This window comes from Crocodylus siamensis, chromosome 3 (assembly GCF_052110815.1).
Source record: "Crocodylus siamensis isolate JL-2025a chromosome 3, ASM5211081v1, whole genome shotgun sequence".
Taxonomy (NCBI): Eukaryota; Metazoa; Chordata; order Crocodylia; family Crocodylidae; genus Crocodylus; species Crocodylus siamensis.
The window spans coordinates 83117041-83139755 of NC_143397.1; the positions used below are offsets into that span (position 1 = coordinate 83117041).

At 42.1% G+C, this 22715-nt stretch overlaps 1 protein-coding gene across 5 annotated transcripts in view; it reads left to right on the top strand.

Moving 5' to 3' along the window:
* GOLM1 (golgi membrane protein 1) overlaps positions 1–22715 on the top strand; it is a 99630-nt gene that overhangs the window by 63932 nt on the left and 12983 nt on the right. For all 5 annotated transcript variants that reach the window (XM_090038637.1, XM_090038641.1, XM_090038640.1 and 2 more), the window contains 2 exons: positions 9664–9718; positions 10769–10871. In XM_090038637.1, the coding sequence (XP_089894763.1) occupies positions 9664–9718; positions 10769–10871 (158 nt within the window). The remainder of the gene's footprint in view (positions 1–9663; positions 9719–10768; positions 10872–22715) is intronic.

Here is a 22715-nt window from a genome sequence, read left to right on the forward strand (position 1 = left end):
TTTGTTCCTTCTTTGAAATGTTGTCAATATATACTCAAGAGATCCTGAGTAGAGGGCCACACTTCTTGCTAAACAGGAAGGCAAAACCCTCCCCACAGTCTGTACCAGTCCGACCATGGGGTAAAATACTGTCCTGACCCCAAATATCGCCATCAGTCTGACCATGAGTGGAAGGGCAAGATGCTGTAGCCAGAAACCCCTGGCTTTGGTTCCAGCAGGAGCATTGACACACCCTAGTCCAAGTCCCCAGGCTTGGCTGTAGCCAACACCCAGTGCCTCTGGGAAGGCTTAACAATACTCTGACACACAGCAGAAAAGGTGGGAAGGCAGTAAGCAGCAAGGCCCAGAAGCATGGGAGATACCCATAGTAGAACATAGGTATAGCTACACCTAGATCATCCTCAACCAGTGGCTGTCCAACCACTTCTTGCACACCTCTGGTGATGGAGAGTCCACAACTTTTCTAGGCAGTCTGTTCCACTGCTTCACTGTTCTAACTGTGAATAAGTTTTTTCTGGATATCCAGTCTCATCTTACTTTGCTGCAAATTCCAGGAATTGTTCCACATCCTCCATTCTTCAGCAAGAGAGAACATGTGCTTTCTCTTTTCTTTATGGAAGACTGCTATCATGTCCCCTCTTAGGCACCTTTTTCCCAAGCTGAATTTCACTTCAGTTCCTTCATGCCCAGCTCCTTCATGCCCAAATCCTTCAGCCTCTCCTTGTATGACTTGCTTTCCAATCCCTTTATCATCTTTGTTGTCCTCCTCTGGACCCTCTCTAACTTTTTCATGTCCTTTTTAAAATTTGGAACTGCACATGGTTATGTAGATGAAACCTAACCAGTGCTGAGTAGAGAGGCACTATCACTTCCCATGTCCTGCACCTAATACTTTTGTTCATGCATCCCAAAACTGCATTTGCTTTTTGTGTGGTTGATGCATCCCAAAACTGCATTTGCATTCTTTGGTAACTGCAGACTCATATTGAGTCTTTGGTTTACTAAGACTCCCAAATGCTTTTCCATAGTACTGCTATCCAGCCAGGTGTCATCCATTTAATATTTGTGTTTTGGACTATTCTTTCCAAGGTGTAGCACCTTGCATTTGTTCGCATTGAACTTCATTCTGTTAGTTCTAGTCCAGGTTTCCAATCTCTCTTTCTGAATGGTGCTCACATTCTCCAGTGTGTGTGTAATTTTTCCTTGTTTCGTGTCATCTGCAAACTTGCTCAAGAAGCCTTCTATGTTAATATCTAAATCATTAATGAACACATTAAACAACACTGGACCCAGGACAGACCCCTGTGGGACGCCACTAGAAACTCTGCCATTCTGACATGGATCCATTTACAATTACCCTTTGTTTGTGGCTGTTGAGGCAGTTATCTATCCACTTTATAGTGATTCTATCCAGCCTACATTTCTGCAATTTGTTTATTAGAAGGTCCTGTGGGACCTTGTCAAAAGCCTTGCTTAAGGCCAGATACACTATATCTACAGCATTCCCTTCATTCATTCAAGTAGTTACTTTGTCAAAGGGGAGTCAGGTTTATTTGACACTATTTGTTTTTCACAAATCCATGCTGGCTGCTTGCAGTCTGCCTTTCCTCCTCCAGATACTTGCAAATGGCCTTCCTTAGCATATGCTCCAGTAACTTCCCAGGAACTGAGGTAAGGTTACCTGGTATGTTGTTCTCAGAGTCCTCCTCCTTTGGTATTACATTGGCCCTTTTCCAGACCTTTGGTATCTGGCCCATCTCCCACAGCTCCATGAAGTTCATGGCTAAGGGCTCTGACATCTCCTCTGCCAGTTTCTTCAGGACCCTGGGATGAAGCTGATCCATCCCTGCTGACTTGACTAATGCTGAGCTTGTAATAAACAAGCCTATAGTAATTTGCATATAGACAAATTACTGTGGGTACCCATAGACTTAGTTTATCCAGAATTGATGCAATTTACCTTTTTTGAAACTTGCAAATTTTAGCACAGGTATTCCATAAACACACTTTTAAGCAGCACTTTGGCACCTACTTATATATAGTACAAATTATGCGTGATAATTAGTCCAAAGAAAATGATTTACTATATAGTTCATTGGGCTGGGCCCCAGCAGAGTTGAAAGCATTTCAAACTTTGGTGACCCCATAGCTCAGCACTGCTTAGTTTGTGTGTGTGTGTGTACTCCCCACAAAGGAGCCATGTTCTGATTACCCCCCACTCATGACTGGAACAGGGTGTTCTTGTCAAGTCCTGGGATTCTCCAAAAATGTATATGTACATGAGGTGCATGGCAGCCCAGTCCATCTCCAGCTTATGGAAGGCAGGACCACACTAATCACTTTTGGCAGGCTAAGAGGAGGTGACAGAGGGATTCTGGGTGAGCTGTTTGGGACTCCGTTTGGTTATATTTGTCAGAAATTTAAGGCCGGTGAGGAAACAGGAATAATTGGAAATGGGAAAGAAAAACACAGCTCAGCTGTGGGAATGAAGAGGGAATGAAGTTTACTTGTGTGCAGCAGTAAGAAAAGGAGCTTTTTTTTCCAGTGACAGTTGGAGGAAAAAGCCACCTCTTGTATTTGAGTAACTGTGGTATTCTGTTAGATGTCTTGTTGCAGCTTTCTTGTGACCGTGGAGGCAATGTTGCTGTTGAGCAACTCCACTTTTTTTTCATTTTCTGTTAAGAGTTTGCCCTGGCTATGTAACCCATTACTTCCTTGGTTTTTCTTTTCTGGCCAAGGTACTTCTAGAACAGTGTCTTGTTGTCCTTAATCACTTTGCCAGGTGCAGTTCATTCTTTATCTTTGACTTCCTGATTTTGTCCCTGCAGGTTTTTGCTGTTTTCTGGTATGCTTCTTTGGTAACCTGTCCATTTTTCCATTGCTTGAATGTTTTCCTCTTGCATTTCATGCATCCTGGAAACTCCTGGTGCAGCCACATTGATTAGTCTCTTACCATTCTTCGTGTGCTTCCACTGTCAGAACAGTTTCTCGTTGGGTTTCCAATGCTGTGCCCTTTAGAAGCTTCCAGCTGTCCTAGGGAGGCGGGGAGGAAAGCAAGTAAATAACTTAGGATGCAGATTTGTAGACATTTACACATATCTTGTAGAAAGCATTTATTCAATGAAAATATAAACACATTCTTACTTTTGGGGACTTCTAGATTTGTCAAAGAAAATCTCTCTTTTATGCCTTCCAGAAAATTAAGTAGCAGTGTCATCATATAGAATTGTACATTTCCACATTCCCATTAATTTTACTTTTATTTCTACTTCTGATTTCTTTTTTAATTTCTCTTGCTTATTTGTATTATAGCAAGGCTTTGTCTATAAAATGTCCCTGGAAAGGTGAGCCAAAATGCTACATGGTAGGTGGTGATGTAATCTGAAAATTTCTTCTACATCTTTTTTTTTTTCCTTTCCTAAAATGAAACCTAGGGAAGTTAACCTAAGCTGGTTGTTTGGACACTCTGTTGAAGCGTGGGAATGTGTGTAGGTAGCCCTGTTGGGATGAGAGGGGAACTGAACCTAGGTCTCCCACTTCCTCTGTGAGTAAGCTGTTTATGTATAGTCAAACCCACGTAATTTCCCACTAGCAGGAGGAACCAAAGCCTGTGATATTAACTGGAGTTGCTAATCAGTTATATATCAGGTGGTGCTTACTCCTGTCTGATTGCTTCACAAAGGATTTTTAAATTTGTAGGGAATATAATTTGTACCTTACCTCCTGTGGATTGTTGTTGAGCTTCCATAGTGTTCAAATAGGATGTTTGTTTAATATTTAACATAGGGAATGAAGTAAAAACCATAAAGTTATGCTGAGTTTAACTACAGGGGAGAGTCTCTGTTACCCCACAAAGCTCTGCTAGCCTCCCTCTGCAGAGGTGTCTTTCTTGTGCTTCACTCCGCTTTTTATTACGTTTTTGTTTTTTCCCTCCCTTAAGTTGCACAAGCACGCACTACAAATTATGCTGTGTTGTAAGAGCTCACACACCCTTTTCAGTTTAACTACAAGATAAATTGCATGTGTGGAATTAAAGCCCAGAACAGGGAGTGCTTGAATTCTAGCAGTATCTTAAATTCCCAGGCATTTGATAAACCTGCTGATAAACCTATTTTACAATTCAAATATGTAATATTAGAATATGTATACACAGATAAAATATCATTTTCTGCTGTTCTATATTTTTCTTCCCTGAGGCAAATTACTTTGCTAAGAACTGTGCTAACTGATTTAAGCTTGGAACTTCATTTGCTAACTGTGACATTAAGAGGCAAATTTTACCCAGGGAAAGGTTGTATATGTTGTTGACAATAAAGCTTGTGACATTGCCTGCTACTACCATGCTCTCTGTTCAAGCTTTGAAGACTCAAAAGTAAAAATAAATAAATAAATACAAATTGTCCACCGCTATGTTTTTTGAGGAGCCAGAACTTGGTGAGGGTTATATCTGCTCAGAAAATGCCTGATGCTGACTTGAGTAAAGGAGTATCTTGTTTTCAGTTTCTATTTGTGCTTAGGTGTGAGGTACACACAGACAGCTGCTCCAACTGGGGCAGTTCTGGACATGGGCAGAAGCAGAACTCCTGGGTTAAAAACGTAAAGAATTATTAAAAAAAAAAAATTATTATTAAAATACTTAAAGAATTATTAGCAGAGTAAAGGAATACAGGGTTTTGTGCCTGTAGTTGAGAAGGGTGGGGTTTTGGATCATATGTTAGTTCTCTAGGTATCTAACTTCCTGTAAGTCCTTTTTTTTTGGATCTCACTTTGAGCTACTCCATGCTATTTCTTGGTTGAATGATGGTCTTTTAGCATTTTAGTTTTACTCAAAGTTCAAAATGATTTTGCTTAAGGTAATTTAACTTTCTCAGTAAGTTGCTGTTCGATTTCAAGTAGACTTTGAAAAAGTAAGCACTGCTGGGTTTTCTTAGAGGAAGTATAGAACCTATGCTCTTAGACTAGATTTTTTTTCTTTTAAGAGAAGTTGGCAGCTGTCCTCTTCAAACAGTGTTCATTAAGTCAGAAGCTCTTAAACTGTGGTCTGTGGGTTACTTTCTGGTGGCCTTTGCATAGCTGCCTGGTTATGTCACTGTCTTGTTCATATTTCAACAATCTGACTGCACCCAAAGAAGCTAAAATGTGCTACATTTTCTCTTAAGCAGTTGACATATTTTCCTCAGGATGATGGTTTTTTTTCTCAGCAGGAGAGATGGTGTTCCACATACCCAGCTGACAGCAGAGGCATGTACAAAATTAGCTTTTATTAAAATATATTTGAATCATGAAGAAAGTATAAGGAATCCCGGATTAGGTAAAACCATAGTTTGTGTAGGATAGTAATTCAGAGCATTAACAGAGGGAAAACAATGAGTTGGAAAAATGTCTTTTCAAGTTGCTAGTTGAAATTGTTGACAGAAGAGAAAGTCTGTTAGGAACCTGCAGTTTGTTACCATAATTTTCTCGCTCCATGAGGGTGTATTCTAAATGTGTGGGTTTTTTGTTTTTTTTTTTAATTTTAATGTCCTGCTAATACATATGCCATCATGATGGCACTAGTGCTGAAAGACTTGTTTGCACAATGGTACAAAGCATGTTCTTTTCTCCACCCATCCCAGTGCTCCTGCAGTTGGAGAAATATGGATACTTCTGTATACTCATTGACGCATTTGGCCTCTCAGCTGAGGCTAGAAATAGATGTGCTTAATTTTAATTATGATTTTTGTGATGCGTATACTTCTTGAATCAAAGCTGAACTGGAAACCATGTACTTTCAAGCAGAACAAATGCCAAAAAAGTTGAGTAAGCCGCAAACAGCCTGGACCATGCTCTAACCAATGACTTAATGGGAGACTGCACCCTGTACTTTTATCTGAATCATTCAGGCTGTTTTTCATTCAGCATTCACTTTTATTAAGAACATGCTGTAACTTTTAGGCCAAATGAATGTAAAAATCCAGTGAGAAAATGCAGGGTTTAAATGGACAGAGTTTTTTGTTCCATTATTAGCTTGAAAATTGCCTCAAGAACACTTATCATATAACAATCCTGTTGTACTAGAGTATAAAATGAATCTGCAATGTACTGGCAAGCCTAAATGATAAATATAATGGAGATAATATTTATCAGCAGCTTTCCTTTTAGGTTGTGTGTCTGTATTAAGAAAATAAAACAATCCCCCCCCCCTCCAAAAACCTAAGCAAACAAACAAAAATCCAACCTACTGATGTTAGTAACACTCATCACCTAGAATGCAAAGCACGTGTAGCTATGTTTCTCCTAGCATTTTGAAAATAATTAGGAGACAGGAGCAGGAGAACACTAGAATTCAAGATGAAGGTTGCCCAGAGGGGGAGAGGGCATGTGAAACGGTGGAGGAAAGACCATTTAAAAATGCCGGGTATGCCTTTAAAAATCACACGTGTATCTCCTTACTGAACATTGTGCTTTTATATTGCAAACTTTTCTTGCACACTTTTTTTTCATCTCAACACTATGTACTAGTTTTGGGCTGTGGAGTATGTGTACTATTAGTTTAGTCAATATCTTATTATTGGTTTAATTGCGCCCCCACCGCATGTGAAACTGTATTAATTAATCTCATTTTGTGATTTTAATCTCGAAACAATGACTTGTCTACCAGTTGCTTTAGTATTTTCTTCCAGCTTCCTGCTGTCATCTCTCATTATGCATTTGGTACATTGTACAAAGTCCAGTGCTGAGAGCAAATACTGGAGAAGGGGAGGATCACCTGACTTAAGGAGAGACTCTGCCAGCATGGGCAGGGTGGAGGAGATCCGCTGCCAAGGGAAGCCCTAGCTGGACAGGAGGGTGTGAGCAGTTTGCAGTAGAGGGGGAACAGGGACCCCAGAGAGAAGATGCTGGAGCCTGGGCTGGAAGGCTCACACTTGCAAAGCTTAGTCCATAGTCTGCCAGCTGCAGGACCCAGAAGAAGAAAGTGAATAACAGTTTGATCACACCTGTGCCCAGACAGCTGGAAGCCCAGGCTGAAAGAAACTCCCCCAGGCCGGAGAAAAGGGGCTGGGCCATGGTGGCGGAGGGAGACAGAACCCCATGAGGAGGCCTGGGCAGGACCCCATCATCCAGGAGAGTTCCTGCCTGAGACAAGGAACTTATGTTGACCAAGAATGAAGGAGTGAGTGCTCAGGAACTAGGAAGAATCTCTCTCTGTCTCTCTTTCTTTGTCTCTGTCTCTCTTTTTCTCTTTGTGCCTTGGAAAACCCTGGGGAAGGGATACAAAGAATTGAGGGTGGTTTTATGTTCACCCTGAAGGAGCTCCAGAGGGGGCTGAGTATACCCAAACAGACCAAGAATTGTTCATGTTGATCCTGATGACCATGGTCTATTTATGAGAGCCCAGTGTGGCCTGTTCTCATTCTTTTTCTTTTTTTCCCCTTTTTTTCTGCTCATGGCAGTAGTAACTGCCAGTAGATCAGAGCAGCTTGTGCGGGGAGGCAAGGGGGCTGCAGAACAGAGTGCCCAGTGCACTGTAATTTTTCCTGTGGTTTCTGTTTTTTTGACTGACTTCGATGGTTTTGGGGTGAGACAACTGTCCAGAACCTGGACAAAAAAGGAGAACTAAGATTGGGAGCCTGACAGGGCTGGACATCTACCTGCTGATGGGAAGGAGAGCAGGAGGAAGAGAAAAGGGGCAGTCACATGCTGCCCAGTCAGACTTGGGAGCTGGGGACAGGATAGGGAGACAGTGTGCCTATGGCCTAGGCTTAGATTTCCTAAATTCAGCCTCTTGGGGAAACTGCTCAGTTGTGGCAGGCAAGAGAGAGAAAGAAAGGTCCTGGACCAGGAAATTGAAGTATGTAGCCAAGTACTGCTCTGCCACAAGGGGGTGCCCTGGAAGAGCGAGCTATTACACAGCATATGAAGCAAAACTGTATGTAGCAGTCATTCTGTATTTTACTTTTAAAAGCATAGTGTATGATCTTGACGTTCAAAGATTAGGAAGATAACATGAATGTATAAGTATTGTTATATTGAATTCGGCTTTTCAGTTACTGGATTATATGCATCATCTTCATTAGTAGCCAGACACTTTTTGTATTTCTTCAGTACCAGAAATCCTATAGTCAGCAGATAATAGAATAGCCTGAATGTAGTCCAGGCTCTGTTAAATGTGGATGTATATGCTGAAGCTTATTTAAAATTTGTGGATCTCTCCTTTTTCTTGCATCAGTATTGTTGTGTTTGGATGGTTCTGGTTATTAACAATAGGGATTTTTGCCTTAAGGTTATTGTGAAGCTAGCCTCATTGGCCAATTATGATAGTGTTGTGTAGTGGTATTTCTCTTTGCACATTTAAAACTTGCTTCCTCTGCATCAGGAACTGAGTAATACTTTATAAAGCATAATATTCATCATCACTTTGAACTGGAAACCCAGATGACACTGGGACTAGTTACTGGGTAGATAACAAGCAAAAGCAATTCTGTCCATCAGCGTTGCTGTCATTTAGATAAATAGCTGACAATTTTCTCATTTCTGGTAAATGACTAGGTACATTAATGTAATCAGTGTCAACATTATCACTTGCAGCCAGCCTTTCCCACAGAACTGAAAGAGTCAGAACAGTCATTCCATCTGCACTTCAATTTGTCCTTCCAATTTGAAAGCTGCGCTGGTAGGTTACAGGCAGCAGTGGTGCCTCTATGAAGTGCTTCCTTTTGGGAACTGAGGAACTCTTGTATCCTGATCTCAGAAACCCTTGGAACACTGAATGAGCATCCTGGGATGCATAAAAAAGAATTGAAGGAAATTACAACTAAGCACTAGAAAATACTGGTTTACAAAAATGGATCCTTTTTGAAGCATCAGTAATCTTAATCTTCCTGTAATCTGCAAAATGAAGCTGGCTTGTTTCAGATCCTAGTGTTAGACACCGAGTACGAGTTCATAGTTGGCGTTCAGCTGTGAGTGATTATTTTCAGATAGATTTTTTGTTTGTTTGTTTTGTGCTTATGTGTATTGAGGCTGTTGACTTCTGTGGAGTTTTTTCTTCTCTTCAGTTTGCCTCTGAAATTAAGGGAGAGTAGAAGGAACATTGTACAAATCTGTCCTATCCCAGGTGGGGAATTGAGAGTTTTAATCAGTACAGAAAATGGTGATTTTTTTTTTCTCTCCGTTATTAAATATCATATGGCTTTATTATAGTTTATTTATAATGGCATAATTATTCTTTTAGTGTTTTTTTTCCTGTACTCTGGAAAGTAGGCTTACTGGGTCTGTCAAAAATAAGAATGATTTATAGGATATAGGATGATCAAGCACACTTTTTCCCCAAGTCTACTTAAGTACACTTAACTTGATGGTCATTGTGATTGTGAGATTAAAGTGAAATGGAGAATATATTAAGCCAGTACTGGGGACTCCTGAAACTTCTATTTAAGCATCTTTTGTTTTTTTTAAGAATAAATAAAAATCTTTAATGTTCCCCTGTCCCTAACTCCTTTATTCCTTGACTAGAGCAATGCGTGTGCACGTGTTTCCTTCCTTTGTCATAATTCAGTAGTTGAAATAACTGCAGTAAAGATCAGTTTTGTTAATGAAGTGTTAAAGCAAGAGTTTAGAAAGTGTTTCCTGAGAATGGGCTTGGTCAGCATTATTTAATACAATTTTTTTTTTTCCTTCTAGGTGATGTTAATGAACAATATCACAACAAATGAACGATTGATCCAGAATCTCCAAGGTACCCTTTTATGTAGTACTGCAGTACTATCCTGTCAGAGTTAGGGGCCAGGTCTCTAAAAGACATTTCTGAGTGTGTGAGTTTTCCATCTCCAATCACAGGAAAGTGTGTAGAAACTGCCATAACAGAGACTGATCTTGGTCAGAGTTCCACTCAAGTTCAGGTATAACAAGACTGTATTCAGAAAGATGTTTGATGCAGAACCCCAGAGCTTTGTTCTCAGTAGCAGAAAATAATATTATATAGAGCAGAGACTCCCTGGTGAATCAGTAATTAATGAACTTATTTTTTCAGGGGGCAATATTCCATCTTATAAGGGAATATTGTGGACTGTGGGATGTGTACATCCCTGTATCACAGGGGATAATTTGGCCTAATTTATCCTTAGGATTGCCACTTTGGAATCCTTCCTAGCGAGTTGCGTCTCCACTGTCTGGGACTTGATAAGTTCACTAGCTTGGTGAATAAAATTGTCAGCCTTTTTAATGCTTTGTCTAAAACCTTTTTGTCAAGAACAAGGCATTCAGAGTGTCATAGCATAACAGATGAGGTGCCTACCAGGGAAGGCCAGTAACTTATAAACAGGTCTGCTTTGTGAAGAAATTATCTGTACACTGCATATTACAGTAGGTGATTGTAAACTTGAATTTAGGTAACTAATACGAAAGTGATAACTGTAGCACACCATGTTGTAAGTCCTGTGGTTCTCTAGAATGCTGGGCTTCAGGCCCAAGAACAGTCAGGGAAGGTAGATGAATTAAAATTCTCTCTTTGGAGCCAGAAAGTGATTTCTGTAGTCTTCTTTAACATGCATTAGACAGAAAATCCTCCAAGTCTTCCATCTCCCTATTGGCAAAGAAACATCATAGATGCAGCAAATGTGATTGCATATTTTTGTTACAGAGTGGGTTTTTTAAAATTAATTTGGGAGACAAGAAAGGTTGGCAACTCAGCACTTTTGCTGTTAAGTTTGCAATTTTGGTATATTTTCTTAATATTCCATGGTTGGGTTTTTTTGTTTGTTTGTTTTTTTAAATCCTCTTGGCCCAGAGCACTTGAAAGTGTTACAGATGGAAAATGGGAAGCTACAGCTGGATGTGTACCGGTATCAGAAAAACCAGACTAACCTTCAGAGGAAATTTTCATATGATCTGTAAGTTTTTGTTCGTTTAAATAGATCATAGAATCATAGAGAAGTAGGGCTGGAAGAGACCTCCATAGGTGATCTAGTCTAATCTCCCATGCCTGCGGCAGGATCATCCCTAGCCAAACCATGTCATACAAACCATAATCTAAACTCTACATAAGACTACCCTCAGCCCTGACAAAACGCAGACCTAACGCCCTAACCTGCCACAGGTAAATCAGGGGAACCACGGCAGCCAATTTCCTGCCTCTATGAAATATTGTCTATGAAATGTTGCTCAAGAGATCCCGAGTAGAGGGCCACACCCCTTGCTGAAGAGGAAGGAAGGAAGGAACCCTCCCCCCCAGTCTATACCAATTTGAGCATGGGGTAAAATTCCTTCCTGACCACAAATATAGCCACTGGTCTGACCCTGAGTAGAGGAGCAAGAGACTCTAGCCAGAAACCCCTGGCTTTGATTCCAGTAGGAGCATTGGCACATACCAGCTAACATCCCTAGGTTTGGCTGTAGCCAACACTCAGTGGCTCTAGGAACTCTTAAAAACACCTTGACGCATACAGCAGAAAAGGGCATGGGTGGTATGGGTAAACAGCAAATCTCAGAATCCTGGGAAATACGCATAGTAGAACATAGGCATAGCTACACCTAGATCATCCCCGACCAGTAGCTGTCCAGCCTCTTTGTGAACACCTCCAGTGATGGAGAATGCACTTCTCTAGGCAGTCTATTCCACTGCTTCACTATTCTAACAGTGAAGAATTTTTTCTGGATATCTGTTTTAAATTTACTTTGCAACTTCCAGTCATTAGTCTGTGTCCACCTCTCTGCAGCAAGAGAGAAAAGTTTCTTTCCTTCCTTATGGCAGTCCTTCAAGTATTTGATAAGATATAAGATGACTTATAGAAATAAAAATCAAATGGTTATTGGTCAGAATATTTCTTGGCCACCTGCACTTGAGTACCCTTTTTTCATAGATACACTTTTAAAATATGAGAGTTAATTGATGCATGCTTTTCTTTTTCTGAGATTTGCCTCTCATTTGGTTTCTCTTTATGCACAAAGCTGCTTGTGGCTCCACTACCACATTTTCTGACCCTTCATAAACACTTTCAAATGTGTTTCTCCCAGCACCCCCATGAGGGAGTGAAGTACCTATCTACTCATTTTACAGATGGTCGACATTTCCTATGCCAGTCATAAGTTGTTCTTTTCTCCCTTCTTTCTGCTATCTGTAGGAATCATTGATGTCTGGTTCTCTGTATTTTTTTGGAAAACAAACTAATCAGACTTCTTTGTTTGGGTTATGAGGATGATTGTGGATGTCATTTAGTTAGCATCAAGGTAGTTGGTGCTATCCATGTTGGCAGCAAAAGAACCACTGGACCTTGTATAAAGAGTAGATTTTACAGATTTGGGTAAAACAGCAACTGCAACTAAGAAGATTAAATTATGGACTGGATCCTTTAGGCCAAACTTGAAATTGTTGTGACTGTTTCCTGGGTAGCAACTAAAGGATTAATATCCTTTTTGCTTCCTTCTGCTGCTGCTTGGATACAATCAGTTAAGCCTATAAATCATAGTTTTATTTGATACTTCAGTATGTAGCACTTCTTGCTCCTGATCAGGTCCCAGATTTGAACTCCTTTAATACAAAGAAGACATGGCCAAAGAAACGCATAAATACAGTATTTTAAACAACACATTAAGCACAAATGTTGTTTTATGATAAGTTTCTTTTAAGTTCTCAGGCTGCCAGTTTCAGATAATTTATGCTGAAAGTTTCCAGCCACCATTTAAAAGTGAAAACGTCTCTGAAATGATTAAATGTGTGTCTTGTAAATTTTCGGAATAAAGACTCTCCCCTTAAACGAGAAGTAATTGGGCAAAGGTTAGTGTTGTGGGGCAATAGAAATGTATGGGCTTTTTGTTTAAATAGTAGAGTAAGCTTTTTGTGATGACACACCCTGTTTACTTAAGCCACCTGATCTTCTGATTTTGAAACCCTGTTGGCTCTCTAAACAGAATGGGTGAGAACAGAACATGGTTCTTTCACCTGTGCTGCATAATCCTTTCTAATGGCAACAAGGAAACTCCAAAATTACACATCAGCAATTCCTGTGGAAAGGCAAGTTTTGCAATAGCAAGTGGTATTACTGTAAAGACTAGCTTTGTATCACTTGCATGATAATGACCCAGATCTATGCCCAGTTCTTGCACCAAACATTCCCCTTTCATTGTGGAACAGGCATTGGTATCATCCTGTCAGATTTTCCAGCCTGTCTGTCCATCAGCTGTGGGGGAAAGAGGGAAGACTGACTGGATTTGGGAGATGTCGCTCAATAGTCTGGCCTGGCATGAAGACTTAAGTTAAGTGGCACCAATAAAGCCATTATTTTAAGGATATGACCAAGCGGTCAGAGTACTTGCAGAAGCATAAGGTCCTGAGTGGGTCTGTGGGGATAAGCCTTGTTTTCAGGAGAAGAGAATTGGGGGTTAGACACTGATCTTGGCTGACTCCCTGACAGGTTCATGTTGGACCAGCTAGGAGGAAAGCCTTATGAGAATTTCTTCTCTGAGAGCTCTGCTGTGGGTTCCTTTCCCACGCGGGGCATATTATGAGTCCATGTTTGTCCAATTGCCATTTGTCAAGAAACACAGAAGCTGTTTCCTTTGCAGAGTCATTGCTTTGTACATATGTATACGTTCTCTTTTCTTATACTCCTTATTAAAATAGCCATAACATAAAATAGCCACACTTTCATGATCTTCATTTTAATGGCATATTTCAATGTTGCTATTGGAACCCTAACTTCTACTTCAAAAGTGATCATTTTCTGGCATTTTATTGGCACAGAGCCTTTTGTAAACTTCACTACTTTTGCCAATCTGTGTGTATAGATCTTTGTAACATTGTTTTGATTAAAAAGTTAAATAGCTATTAAGGTATGCTAAAATAAAACAACCCCTCTTAATATATTATTGTTTGTAAGATTCAGTTTGCAGTTGTAGTCAGTAAATAAAATGGGGAGGGTATAAGTCTTCATGATTAGACGAAGACCCATTTTATTCTGCCAGCTCAGTATTGCTAATTTTCTATCACCACCTTTTAAGATTTTAAATTCTTCTCATATAGTCAAAGATGAGGAGTGGCAGAATCATTCTGTATCGGGAAACGTCTTAAAATGAAATAGAAATCAGGTACAGTTGTCTTGTTTGAAATGGATAATGAGCAGGAGGAACTAGCACTCCTATTCTCCAGTGGGCATTACAATTTAGTAGGGATTACGAGACCTGGTGGGACTCCTCACATGATTAGAATGTAGCCACAGATGGCTACACCCTGCACAGAAGGGACTGAGTAGGGAAGAAAGGTGACATTGGCTCAAAAGAAAAGCGGCTTGAAACCCTCCGGGTCAAACTGCCGGGGGGGGGTGTGGAACGACAAGAGAGACCTAACTGTAGACTACTAAACCAGGGGGAGGACCTTGATTTGGAGTTCTCTTGACCTGGCAGAGGCTGCATGTGCACAGGACATGGTCGTCACAGGCAACTTCAGTTACCCAAACATTGCTTGGGAGGAACACTTGGCTAAGTCTGATTGGTCACGTTGCTTCCTGACGTGTCTTGAAGAGCTCTAACTGACTTGGGAAGTGCACGGTGCAACCAGAGGTAATGTTCTCTTAGACTTGGACTTGGCCAAAGGAGATGATCTGGTGACTGACTTGAATATAGAGTGTACCTTAGGCTATAGCAACCATGAGACCATTATATTCACTGTCCATTGCAAGGCAGGAAAATCAGCTAGCAGGGTTGAAGTTTTGGACATCAAAAGGAATTTCACCAGGCTCAGGGCAATAGTAGGGGAAGTGCTGCAGGACCAGGGACCAAAGGTAAAAGGAGCGTATGAAGAGTGGTCATTCTTCAAGGACAGGATCCTCAAAGCACAATAGAATACTGTTCCCATGCAGAGGAAAGGTAGCAGACGGGCTGGGAAGCCCTCCTGGCTTAATGGGGATATCATGGTCCTTTTGAGAGAGAAGAAAGAGGCATACAAACAGTGGAAGCTTGGGACAGTCCTCAAGGAGGAGTGTACAACAACAGCCCACACTTGTAGGGAAAAGGTTAGAAAGGCTAAGGTGGCGACTGAATTCAAATTAGCAACAGAAATAAAGGACAATAAAAAGTCCTTCTTTAGGTATGTGGGGAACAGGAGGAAAACAAATGAAAGCATGCGGCCGTTGCTTAACAACTGAAGACAGCTGGCTACAGACACTCAGGAGAGAGCTGAACTCCTGATTGACTACTTTGCTTTGGTATTTCACCAGACTACGGGGAAAATAGCGTTAGATAAGGTTCAGAATGGGCATGGTGGGAATGACTGCCTTCCTATTGTTGACATTGAGCTGGTGCAGGATCAGTTAGAAAAGTTAGACATTTATAAGTCAGTAGGACTGGATTAACTTCATCTGAGGGTGCTGAAGGAGCTGGCTGAAGTCATTGCGGGACCTCTGGCGAAACTCTTCCTAAACTCGTGCTTGGGGGAGGTCCCTGAAGACTGGAAGGGGGCCAAGATTGTGCCCATCTTCAAGAAGGGGAGGAGAGAGTATCTAGGCAACTATAGGCAAGTTAGCTTGACTTCTATCCCAGGGAAAATCCTGGAAAAATTCAGCAAGGAGTCTATGTGCAATATGTTTGCATAAGGTAGGATTCTGAATGACAGTCAGCATGGCTTCATTGAGGAGAGGTCTTGTCTTTATCAATCTCATCTCCTTCTATGACTAGGTAACTTGCCACCTGGATAAGAGAGAGGAGGTCGACACTGTGTACCTAGACTCCCAAAAGGCCTTTGATCTGGTATCTTGTGATGTTCTCACAGGGAAAACTGGAGGATTGCAGGCTTAACTGCTCTACAGTTAGGTGGGTAGGAAGCTGCCTGCGGGGTAGGACCCAGAGAGTTCTAATGAACGGATTGTCTCATCCTGGTGAGAAGTGTCCAGTGGTGTCCCTCAGTGGTCCGTGCTTGGTCCAGTGCTTTTCAACATCTTTATCAATGATTTGGATGTGGGGGTGAAGAGCTCACTGGCCAAGTTCTCAGACAACACCAAGTTATGGGGGAGCATGGTCATGCTGGAAGGTAGGCTGCAGATACAGGTGGACCTAGACAGGCTGGCAAGTTGAGCAGATCAGAACCAGATTAAATTTACCATTGAGAAGTGTAAAGTGCTCCATCTGGGGATGAACAATCTCCTGCACACTTACAGGCTCAGTGGCGCCTATTTGACTAGCACCACAACTGAAAGGGACCTAGGGGTAATAATAAACCACAGTATGAACATGAGCCATCAGTGCAGTACTGTAGCCAGCAGGGCAAACAATACTCTGGCATGTGTCAACCGATGCATCTCAAGCAAAACCAAGGAAGTGATTCTTTTGTTTTAGTCAGCATTGGTGAGACTGCAGCTGGAGTACTGCATCCTGTTCTGGGTGCCACACTTCAACAAGGATGTGGAAAAGCTTTAGAGAGTCCAGAGAAGAGCCACCCATATGATCAGAAACTTGCAAGGCAAGCCATACAAGTAAAGGCTGAGGGACGTGGGCCTCTTCAGCCTAAAAAAGAGATGGCTTAGAGGGGACTTGGTAGCAGCTTGCTGCTACATCAGGGGAATACATCAAGGGCTTGGTGAGCAACTGTTCACCAGGGTACCCTTGGGGAAAACCAGGAGTAATGGCCACAGATACCTGGAAGACCGTTTCAGGCTTATCTCTAGGAAAAACTTCTTCACAGTTAGGGTGTCCAGATTGTGGAATAAACTCCCGCCGGAGGTGGTGCAATCATCTACCTCTCTGGGGTCATCTGACCCCAGTTGTCTTTCTTGCCTAGTGGGGGGGGGGAGGGGGTTGTCCCAGTGATCTTGCAAGGTCTCTTCCAGCCCCTTACAATCTATGAATCTATGACATTCCAACACAAAATACAGCGTTATAGCTTTGAACTGTGCATGTAAACATTAAATGTTTAAAAAAAATTATAATGGCTTCTGGTTAAGAGAAGTTCTTAATTTTTCCTGTCTTTTAGTCAGGTATGCAAGACCTCCTGTATCACAATCATTCAGGAGAATTTGTTTGTTGTTAAGAATCTTAGTATCAGATTTTGTTATGGATTATCATGGTAACATAAGAAATTCAGAAACGTGGTTGTCTGTCTTATTCCCTTTTCCTCTTTGAATTAGTTGTGAACTAGAATTTACCTTTTCTTTCGACATGATATAAATGTTGATATTAAAAGTGTGTATGTACAGGCAGTCCTAGACTTGCAATGTTTCAAGTTGCTTTTCACAATTACAACGTTTATAAATTGGCACTGTTTCAACTTTCTGATGTCAGTTTTGACTTTACAATGCTTGATCCGATGTGACACCACACCAGCAAACAAGTTCGCTGTGTCACCCATCTGCTTGGAGAACATCTGTCCAAACTTCCTTGGCAACTTTCTTTAAGAAAGCAGACAAGACTCCAGAAAAACCTGTAGCCAAGACTCCTAAGAAGACTCCAGCCAAGAACCATTCAAAAAGTCCAACCAAGAGCCTTTCAAAAAGTCCAGCAAAATCACTTCAAAGAAGTCCTTCCAAATCAATATGACTACTATTTACAATATAAACACATTAATGTAGCTATATTACTCATCTATACTTGATCAAGTACACAGTTTTGGGGTATTTTTGGTGAACCTAGGGTATCAGGCCTTGGTTCAGGAACCAATCCCACATTTATAACATTGTTTCTTATGAGAAAATCGGTTCCGAGTTGCAATGTTTTGACTTTAGACACTGTTTTCAGGAGCCAATTGTGTCATAAGTCCGAGGACTGCCTGTAGTCAATAGGTTAGATCACTGAAATGAAGTGTTATGTTGTAACCTCTTAAACTAGGGAGTGGTATTTATGCTGAACTCAGACTACAACGAGTTGCATGACAGTTGTTTGAACCAAAAGTAAACTGTGCATTTTCCTTACCGGAAAAGTAAGAAAGGGAAAATCAGTAGCAGATTTAATTGAAATAAGCTAGATTAAGTACTTAAACTATAGCACATTCCTAACAAGATTACTTTAAAGCACTTTGTTTTTATAACTTCACCACTGTATAACTGAAAAGTTAAAATAGCTGACCAAACTGATTGATAGTTCTTGTTTTTTCACCTATAAAAGAGTAATTTAAAAAGCATTCTCATGAATAAATTAAACTAAGACATTGAGCCTTGTATTACATTGGACATAGAAGGAAAACAAAGGCAGACTTATTTATTAAAATAGAAATTTACAGTAAGGCAGCTTAGTTCTAAGATTTTAAGAGCATTAAAAATACCTTTCTAATCAAGAATAAGTTTTCCATTAACACTTCAGGCACATAGTTCTTGTGTATCTTTTTCCAAAAATACCTAACTTGTAAACCCTTCCATCTGACTATCTCTTGAATACTCCAGTACCAACATCTCCTTTTTAGACATGATGATCAGTATACAGAATGGTAAAATACAGACCACGTTATATAGGAAACCCACAGACCAATATACATATCTGCACAGAACCAACAATCACCTTAAACACAACAAGAAAGCTGTGATATACAGGCAAGCCCTTGGACACCACCGAATTTGCACTGAGGAGAACACCTGGGATTGCCACCTCACAAATCTCGAAATGGCTTTTACTCAACAAGGACATTCTTCCAGAGAGAGAGATTGCATGTTTGAAAGAGCCATCCAGATACCACATGAAAAATTGCTGCAGTACAGAAGGAAAACCCCCATGAATTGCACACTACTGGTTATGGCATATCACCTCTCCCTCAAACCTATATGGAAAAACCTCAAACAATTGCAACTCATATTAGGAGACCCAATTCTTAACTAGATCTTCCCAGAACCACCTATCTTAGCCTTCAAACAAGCACCAAACCTTGCTAACCTCATCAGCAGAAGCAAACTTCCTATTGCCCAAAACACACTGAATGGATCCAGACCATCTCATGACAAGAAATGCAAAACCTGCCAACATATCTCCACCACTCCCACAATTACTACACCCCACAATAGAGCCATCACCATTCCTGGATCTTACAGCTGCACCTCCAGCAATGTGATCTATCTCATGCAATGCACCAAATGCCCTGATAGAAAATATGTAGAAGAGACCAAACAAAAACTGCAGACCAGAATGAACGCACACTGGAAATGTATTAAAGACAGGAATACCCAGTTACCTCATAACTAAACCACTTCCTCTCCCATCTCTCTGTTCTAATTTAATCATCAAGGGGAATTTACAAAACACTTTTCACAGATGAGTCTATAAACTTCACTTCTTCAACCTCGTAGGTACAAAAAATTATGGACTAAATTTAGACATTGTAATTATGACATTATAACCTGCCTGACAGCTGACTCCCCAGGTACCTCTCCACTTTTTTACCTGCTGTTTTCATTCTCCTTTCTAACCCCTCCCCTCCCGCCCCCCAAAACACCACCCTGTCTCTCACCCGCTAACTCCTCAATTTACATCTTCACTGGCTGCCTTTTTTGCATGCAGACAAGCCTCTGGCTTCTTTACTATTCATTCCATCCAGGAAGAGCACACACCAACAGCAGATGCTGAAGGGTGCTTGTACCCGAAAGCTTGCTAAGAAGAATTTTTCCAACTATTTGAATTGGTCTAATAAAAGATATCAGATTTACCCAAAGAACTTGTCTGCCTGTGTCCTTAGGCTAGGGGTGTGGCCTGCCAGCCGAATGCGGCCCGCCAGGCCATTCTATCTTGCCCGCAAAGCCCCTAAAAAATTTAGAAAATTTACATTTATCTGCCCCTGGCTGCCTGTCACGTATGTGGCCCTCAGTGGCTTGCCAAAACTCAATAAGCAGCCCTCCGCCTGAAATAATTACCTGCCCCTGCCTTAGACCAATGCAGCTACCACTTAAGTTCCTGTAACTTGTAAATCAACTCCCTGTCCTTTCTAACTGTGAAGTGCATTAACTAGATGTGAAGTGCATTTTGCTCTGAAAAAACTTAGTAAGCATAAGAGAAAAATAGTAATGGAATGGAAATGAATAACCTGTCCACTTAAGGCACAACATCACTTGAAGGTTCAGCCAGTTCTGGGTACCTGGCATAATCATGCCTGCTTGGAGCACAGTGTAGGTAGAGGGCATGAGATGACAGTGGTTTGTAACCCTCAGCGTGTGGCAGCAGGTCTTAGTGAGGAGAGTCTGTAGGCTAGTGCTGATATGTTGGAGGTGGGCAAAATGCGGCCCGTGAGCTGGATGCAGTCTGCCAGGCCATTCTATCCAGCCCGTGGGGCCCATAAAAAATTTAGAAAATTAATATTTATCTGCCCCTGGCTGCCTGTCATGTGGCCCTCGATGGCTTGCCAAAACTCAGTAAGCAGCCCTCAGCTCAAAATAATGGCCCACCCCTGTGATATGCAGAGAGGAGACAACTATAGTAAGCTGCAGTAAGTGTGGACCCTCCCTAAACGAGGGAAGTGCAGGACATCACAGCAAGATTTCACTGAGTGCACAATTAGTTTCTGTTGTACATGGCATTTGTACATCCTGCCTGTTCATCTTCCATTATGTTTGTGAACCTAGGCTTATTTGTTTGTTTTATGCTCCAGCTACTTAACAGTCAGTCCTTTTTCTGACTGGTATATTGACCCCCTTTATTATGTCAGGAGAACAATAAGCACACGGTCTATTAGTAGGTAGCCCCTGTGCATTTCAGAAACATTATACTCTCAAAGCTAATTGTTTTTCAGGGAACTATTTGCAGGTTTTTGGAGTCCATGATAAACTGCAGCAATCATTGCCTCACAAACATCACTACACTAGCAAGAGCCTTGCTGGCACCATACTGGTTACTCACCAGCCTTTAGTGGTCTGTGGTAGCAAGATGGAAATAATAACCCACTTCTGGACTAGTACCACGAGCTGATCACCTTCACCATCCACCGTAAAGCTGGCAAGTCAGTCAGCAACACAGAAGTCCTTGACTTCAGAAAAGCCGACTTTGACAAGCTCAAGAGGCTTGTCGGTCAGGCCCTCAGGGACCATGACCCCAGGGAGATGGGAGTTCAAGAAGAGTGGTTGCTTCTCAAGGAAGCGATCCTCAATGCACAAGCTAAATCTATTCCAACACGGAGGAAAGGCAGCAAGAAGGCACAGCAGCCCCCCGGCTCTCCAAGGACCTAGCGGACATCCTGCGGCTAAAAAGGAAAGCCTACAAAGGATGGAGGACGGGATTCACCTCCAAGGAGGATTATTCTGCACTGGTCCGGTCCTGCAGGGAGCAAACCAGGAAAGCCAAAGCTGCAACTGAACTCCAACTAGCCTCAAGCATCAAGGACAACAAAAAGTCCTTTTTCAGATATGTGGGGAGCCGGAGGAAAAGCAAGGGCAACGTTGGACTCCTGCTAAACCAGATGGGGCAACTGGCAACTGACGCCCAGGAAAAAGCCAACCTATTAAATAGGTACTTTGCGTCAGTCTTTCATCAGTCCCATGGGACGCCCATGCCTGCTGTGGGACAGGGAGATCCGGGTGATGGGGATCCCCTACCCTCCATAAATGCTGACCTCGTGAAGGAACATCTTGAGAAACTGGATACCTTCAAGTCAGCCGGCCCTGCACCCCAGGGTACTCAAGGAGCTGGCGAGCGTCATAGCCCAGCCCCTGGCACAGATCTTTGAAAACTCCTGGCGCTCTGGTGTAGTGCCCAAAGACTGGAAGAAGGCCAATGTGGTGCCGATCTTCAAGAAAGGGAGGAGAATGGATCCAGCTAACTACAGGCCCATTAGCCTGACTTCTATCCTGGGGAAGATCTTAGAAAAGTTTATTAAGGAGGCCATCCTTGATGGACTGGCCCAGGCTAACATCCTAAGGGATAGCCAGCACGGGTTTGTTGCGGGTAGGTCTTGTTTGACCAATCTCATTTCCTTCTATGACCAGGTGACCTATCACCTGGACGAGGGAGAAGAGATTGATGTCATATACCTTGACTTCAAAAAAGCTTTTGATCTGGTATCTCATGATCACCTCTTGGCCAATCTGGCCAGTTGTGGCCTTGGCTCCACCACGATCCGCTGGCTGGGAAATTGGCTCCATGGTCGGACCCAGAGGGTTGTAATTGATGGCAGTCACTCATCGTGGTGCCCTGTGACCAGTGGGGTCCCTCAAGGCTCTGTCCTTGGACCCATACTGTTCAACATCTTCATTAATGATGTGGACATTGGATTCAGGAGTGGACTGGCCAAGTTTGCCGATGACACCAAACTTTGGGGCAAAGCATCCACGCCAGAAGATAGGCGGGTGATCCAGGCTGACCTGGACAAGCTCAGCAAATGGCTAGACGAGAACCTGATGGTGTTTAACACCGAAAAATGCAAGGTTCTCCACCTTGGGAGGAAAAACCTGCAGCATCCTTATAGGCTCAGCAGTGCTACGTTGGATAGCACTACAGAAGAAAGAGACTTGGGGGTCATCATTGACCACAAGATGAACATGAGCCTCCAATGCGATGCTGCGGCTAGTAAAGCGACCAAAATGCTGGCTTGCATCCATAGATGCTTCTCGAGCAAATCCCGGGACGTCATTCTCCCCTTGTACTCGGCCTTGGTGAGGCCGCAGCTGGAGTACTGCGTCCAGTTTTGGGCTCCACAATTCAAAAAGGATGTGGAGAAGCTTGAGAGAGTCCAGAGGAGAGCCACGCGCATGATCAGAGGTCAGGAAAACAGATCTTACGATGACAGGCTGAGAGCCATGGGACTCTTTAGCCTGGAAAAGTGCAGGCTCAGGGGTGATCTGATG